Below are 6,357 nucleotides of genomic sequence, written 5' to 3'. Positions count from 1 at the left end.
ACAGATAATCATATTTTTTAAATATTCTGATAAATGTCGAAATACCGACTATAATTTTTTAATTAAGAGTAAAGTATAGAAGTTCTATAGTAAAGTAAAGACTCTGACATGTACCTAAGTAAAAAGTAGCCATTACTACTACTACTTGTTTTAGTTTCACGAGAGGGCAAAGGGCGCCCCCTGTCTGTTTTCTTTATTTTACAGAAGAACAGCGTTTTTGTTATTATGAGTGTATACAAATAAAAGTAGACCCTTTACAGATTGATTCATTGCTCTTATCAATACGATCAAAAAAGTTTCGTTTCGGCGTTATGAGGAAAATAAGTGCGACGAAACGCGTTTGTCGACCACCAGAGGGTCGCATCGTGGCGCATTTTGGCTGATTTGAGACTTGGCGGATCAGTAAAACACATGTTTACTGATTTAAAATGAAATCAATACGGTACAGTTTATTAATTCATTTTTATATCCGAGTAAATAAAGGACGTTGTGAATAATAACTAAAAAAACAAACAGAAATGCGCACTGCATCAATCCGCACGTGAATAAAAGTAGTGCCGTTAAAACGAATTAGCGTTTTGACAGCCTTATTTAATATATCAGTACAAAACAAATGTTGTTTTCTAACGAATGTATCCAGGCTGAACATCATCCGTCATATAGAACACAAGCAGAGAAAAGATGATGATGATCAGAAATGTTCTCAGTCATGTTTACATCACTGACTCCCTCTGTCTCATCCACGTTAACCCCAAACTTCTTGTTGCTTTCTGTCTGCTCTCTTCACAAACTAGTCTACATCTGTGGTGTGTGAGATCCAGGAAATGATACACCAGTGATAGATTGAAAAATAAAAACCCGCAATGACAGGAAGTAGGTTGATTGACTGAAAACGTCGCGCAGTGAGAAGAAAAAAACATCGATCGTCACTAAACTAAAGTAACGCTCATGTTTTGAAAATGTACTTACAGATGTTTGTGTACAGAAAAGTAATGAGTGAAAGTAAAAAAAGTAAAATACTGATACCAGAAAAATCTACTTAAGTACATTAATAAAGTATTTGTTCTTTATTACCTCCCACCTTTGGCAACCACCACCCACCTTTTACCATTTATCCCTGTGCTTAAGGTCTGAGGAATGTATGGGTTTATGGATGTGGTGTGTAAAAGAGTGAGTGCATGTCCATGTGTTTAGGAGGTAGTTTGTGAAAGAGCAAGCGTGTGTGTGTGTGTGTGGGTGTGTAAAAATAAAAATAAAAACAAACAAACAAACAAACAAACAAACAGAAAAAAATATGCATTAGTGCTTGAGGTTCGAATCTGAGTGGCGCACGTACTGTACTGTGTGTGTGTGTGTGTGTGTGTGTGAGTGTGTGTGTGTGTGTGTGAGTGTTTACACAAAGGGGCGGGCTGTGGGCAGAGACCTGCGTGTCTTGACAACCTCCGGATGAGTTTTCCTGCTCGGCGATAGCCTGGAGAAAGGGGGTGGGGTGCCAAGACTTTCTCCTGCACTATCCATCTCTCGCACCGCTGATCCATCGAGTGTGTGTGGAAGTGTGTGAGAAAGGAAGTGTGACTAAGCGTGTGTGAGTGTGAGTTATTATATACATGCCTATCTGGTCGATCAGTAGAACTTGAGCAGACCCGAAGCAGCGTCCATTCCACCCGAGGAACCGAGGGGGTTTGAGGAGCAGCGCCCAGATGGAGGTTTTGTGCGGCTCTGATCGTCCCTTCTGGGTGAGTGTTTATACCTTCTCACGAGCAGAAAGACTTAGTGCTAAGATCCATTACAGAGTCCACTTTCCCTTTAACAAGCCGCGTTGTTTCTATGGCATAAAGACTTCTGGAGCCTGATGGAGAACCGCCAGTGGGAATTGAGATGTTTGTTGCTACAACAGAAAGTACAAAATAACACTGCTTGTTTTGAGCTTTTCTTTTGAAACTTACAACCAGCATCCATGAAACCACTTGAACTTTTATCTAGAAGAAAGTGACATGGCTGCCTGCTTGCCCTTCTTTTTTCTCACTTTGAGCCTGAAATGAAAGTTCATGCAATCTCCATTCATCTCAACCATATCAACCTAATAGACTTCCAGAACTGACTGTGTACAATCATACAGGTTTGGGGAAAAAAATGTGAAAGAGATGATGGGATTTTTCTCAGCAGGATAGCTTTCCTGGGTTAAATATCTATCTTTTATATGGAGGGATAAAACATAGAAGTGTATCCTTTGTACGTAAATATACCGTGATTGATTAAGTGAATACGTGTAACATAACGATTTGAAGGTTGATGCCACCAACCCAGGGAGAGCATGAAGATACCTGTTGTTTGTTTTGACAGCGTAGAGCCTGATGTTAAAAAAATATGTAATATGAAAAATGTACACATTTAATTAAAAAAACATTTTGACATATTTAATTAGGTCGTCATAATCGAGACCTTCAGTTTATGTCATTTGTCGCATATACATGAGATATTCATTCACTCTTTTCTTCACATATCCAAGCTTGTTTGGAAGTTAAAGTCACCGTCGATCTGGATAAGGGTGTCTGCCAAAATGCCATAAATATAAATGTGTGTATGTGAAAATATTATATCTTATAAAAAAGGTTATGTTTTTACTCATAGGTTTGCCTGTACAGCCTTCTTAGCAATGGACATTGAATATTTTATTAAAAAAAACAAAATGTATGCCCAGTACAGATGTTAGAACTTGCCAGTCTTTTCCAGTGAGTCCCAAAGTCTTCTCTAATCACATCAATGATAAAAGCAGAATCATAATTTCATAATTTCGTTGATTTCCTCATCATTGTACCCGCAGTCCTGTGAATTACAATTTCTTTATATAATATGTCAGGATGGTAAAACCAGACCCCTGTAGAAGTAATGCTCAATATGGGACATTTGCAAAATGGTGTTGAGTTACATTTATTTTCATTTTTCAATGAAGGTTGAATATCAGCTTCGCTGTTGGTGGTACAGATAGATAGCTGGATGGATGGATGGATGGATGGATAGATAGAATATACTTATACTATCTTACTCTAAGTTTCCATTAAACCTACTAAGCTCAGTAAACATATTTCTTTTCAAGCTTGTAGATTTCTTATATGCCTGTTGTTTTCTTTTCTACTTGGTTGAAAAAAACGGCCCTGAATATTGGGACAATTCAATTCACTCACCGTTCACTTCATTACCTATTTATGCAGTCATGCAATCGGCCAATCGTGTTGCAGCGGAACGATACAGAATAAATTATGCATATGCAGGTTAGGAGCTTGTGATGTAGGTAAAAGTTGGTTTGAGTAACCTTTGTCCTGCTGAAAGACTTAAATTAAATTTTAATTCATAGGATTTTGGCTAGCAAGAGGTGAGACATAGCAATTGGAAATACTGTATGCATCCCACACATTTTCCCTCACAGAGTTTACATTTATGCCATTTGGCACACTCTTATCCAGAGTAATTATAATTATCTCAGTAATACAACTCAACAGTTGTGGGTTAAGGCCTTGCTTAACCCACAACTGGTGGTGGTGGGATTTGAACTCACAATCTTCTGATCATAAGTCCAACATCTTAACCACTGAGCTTCCTCCTCCTATCGGTTCACATTTCATTAGTAAGAGTAAAGAAAAATGCTTCGTGCTTTTCATATAAACTTCACAGTACAGTGAAATTATTTCTTCACATATCCCACTGATACAAGGAGCTGGCGTCAGAGCACAGGGTCAGTAATGATACAGTGCCCATGGAGCACTGAGGGTTAAGGGCTTTGCTCAGGGGCCCTAAAAGTGGCAGGTTGGCGATACTGGGGCTCAAACCCCTGACTTTCTGATCAAAACCTTAACCACTGAGCTACCACTTTCCCTGTGAGTATTAATATACAGGTCTTAATGTCACTGCTGATACATGTAACCCATTATAATGATCTAAGGCATTTCCACAATGGTAAAGAGTGACTTTAGGTGAGGGAAAAGAACGTCTAAGAGCTTTGGGCAATTAGGGGTCTTGCCTCAGGTGCAGGGTGCAACCTGAGCTCTCAAGCCACTTATTTAGGAATTTTAGATCTATCCTGGAATGTTCGATGGCCTTTGTTCGAAAGCTAATCAGCGAAGGGTTTGGGTTGGCAGACAAGAAAAACTTGAAAGTTCAAAATGGTGTTCAAAGGTTGAAGTTCTTTCGGGCACGATTTGTAATTCAGGAGCTTAGCTTCAGCGTCATGGGTGTTAGATTTCCCTCGTGCACTCCGTAAGCCTGTGTATTTTAACGCCGTGTGCTACACCGTCAGGCTGAACGAAAGCGGATGGAGGAGGGGAAGACAGATGTGCACTTAACAATGCGCCTGGCTGCGTTTCGCTCCGCCTTCGGGCAGCTTCTATCGTCCACGTTCACTTTGGAACAGAGCTTTCGCTCGTCGATAAGAGTGATTTAATATCGACGGACATTTGAACTGTTCATGTTGCTGAAGAACGGTTGCTTTGTGGGAAAGCCGGGTTCTTAAGGTTTGAAATGTTTTGGGTCGGGGAGATTACTGTGAGTAAGGGAACTGTGTGATAGGAGAAAAAGAGAGGAAAGTTTCAAGAGCGGGAGTTCATGAGAGCGTTAAGGGCGATTGCTCGTCATGCTCGGCTCACACACGAGCGCTCAAATCAGTGTGATTATGTTCCTCGTATTTCCAACAGCACATCTAACCTAAAATATCTAAAATATTATAAATATAGACAAAAGTATTGGTACACCTGACTGGTTCCTCCCCAAACTGTTACCACAAAGTCTTTGGATGCTGTAGCATGACATTTTTCCCTTCACTTCAACTAGAAGACCCAAACCTGTTCCAGCATGACAATACACCTGTGCACAAACACAGCTCCATGAACATATGGGTTGGAGTGGAAGATCTATTGCTACAGAGATCTGACCTCAACCCTATTGAATACCTTTGGGATGAAGACCCTTTTGGCTGAATGAGTGCAAATCTCCACAAGCACACTCCAAAATCAAGTGGAACAGTGGAGAAAATGGGAAGTAAATGTGGGAAGGGACTTACCAATCACATACCAATTCTGTCCATATTGTGTAGACAAGGTTAGTTTGTTATTTCTTACTATATATTTACAATAAACCAATTTAAACATATTTCTAGATTGCCTATCTATGCTTTAAAATCGTAGGCTTCGTATTTTATTGTAAAAGAGCGAAATAGATGCCGAACTCGCAAACTTTCCGTACCATCTAGAGACATACCAGTGCCAATTGGATCCCACTTCATGTGTAGAGTTTTGACATTGGACCTCTTTGAGTGTTTAAAGGCTCTGGCATGGAGAAGCTGGTGTTGGATCTGTGATGATCGCAAATGTTGAGCTATTTTATGAATTGCTCAGTAGCTCCTAGTTTCATAACCACAAAAAAAGACTGTAGAATGGACATTACTCATAATCTTACACTCCAGTGCTCATGTTAGTTCTCACTCTCCAGTGTATTGTTTAAAGACTATAATCACACTCTTGATATCACCCAAATGAGGAGGGGTTCCCCTTTTGAGTCTGGTTCCTCTCAAGGTTTTTTCCTCATGACATCTAAGGGAGTTTCTCCTTGTCACAGTCACCATGGCTGCTCATCAGGGATAAATACACACCATTCACCTTAACTGTTGATATCTGTAAAGCTGCTTTGAGACAATGTCGGTTGTGTAAAGCGCTATAGAAATCAACTTGACTTGTACAGAACAAGGATATTTTACGCTTGAAATGAGTACAAATGCGTACAAATTGTGGTCTTTGGAAATACTCCATCAATTTGACCCAAGGCGAGATATATAGAATCGAGTTCTCGGTTTGCTCATGTTTGCTCATGCATTAGAATCAACTCCTAAAGATCTAATGCTTTACTCCCACTAATCTCTTGAACGTACCGTGTTGAGGTTTGCAGAAATGAATCAGCATTTCGAAGGCATGTGAAAACAGCACACATCACCGTCTAGATCATGTCTTGGCATTTCACAGGCTGTAACCAATGAAAGATTGGCTTTCTATAATGTTTGGATGTGCCAGTTTTTGCAGACATACGCCGGTTAGGGACATCTGTAGTAACGATGACTCATCAGTAAACAGAGTCTATAATAAAGAGGTGATCGTATAAACCACCTCCTCAGTGCATGCTTTGATTGTTGATTATCACAATTACTTGTTTTTTTTTTTGGTGCTTTTGACCAGGGCTCTACAAATAGGTTACATGGCCATAGCAAGTATTTATGTTATACTATGTGTGAACTAAGAATTCAATAGCATAGTGAAAAATTCCTCAGGAAAACTATCTTTGTGTGTTTGGTTTATGAGCAAAGTGCTTGGAGCT

General features: G+C 39.6%; 1 protein-coding gene across 4 annotated transcripts in view; it reads left to right on the top strand.

Annotated features, from left to right (window-relative positions):
* The first annotated feature begins 1,417 nt into the window (after positions 1-1,417).
* Positions 1,418-6,357, top strand: part of abcc3 (ATP-binding cassette, sub-family C (CFTR/MRP), member 3) — a 62,075-nt gene continuing 57,135 nt past the window's right edge. For 2 of the 4 annotated variants that reach the window (XM_083556890.1, XM_083556888.1), the window contains exon 1: positions 1,439-1,736. In XM_083556890.1, the coding sequence (XP_083413016.1) occupies positions 1,701-1,736 (36 nt within the window). In that variant the 5' untranslated portion in view covers positions 1,439-1,700. Of the gene's footprint in view, positions 1,737-6,357 lie in introns of all 4 variants that reach the window. The other 2 variants (XM_083556889.1, XM_083556891.1) reach the window with 2 other exon arrangements.

The sequence above is a fragment of the Silurus aristotelis genome (assembly GCF_946808225.1).
Source record: "Silurus aristotelis genome assembly, chromosome: 12".
NCBI lineage: Eukaryota > Metazoa > Chordata > Actinopteri > Siluriformes > Siluridae > Silurus > Silurus aristotelis.
The sequence above is the reverse complement of the archived record's forward strand: the minus strand, read 5'-3'. Positions and strand labels throughout refer to the sequence as shown.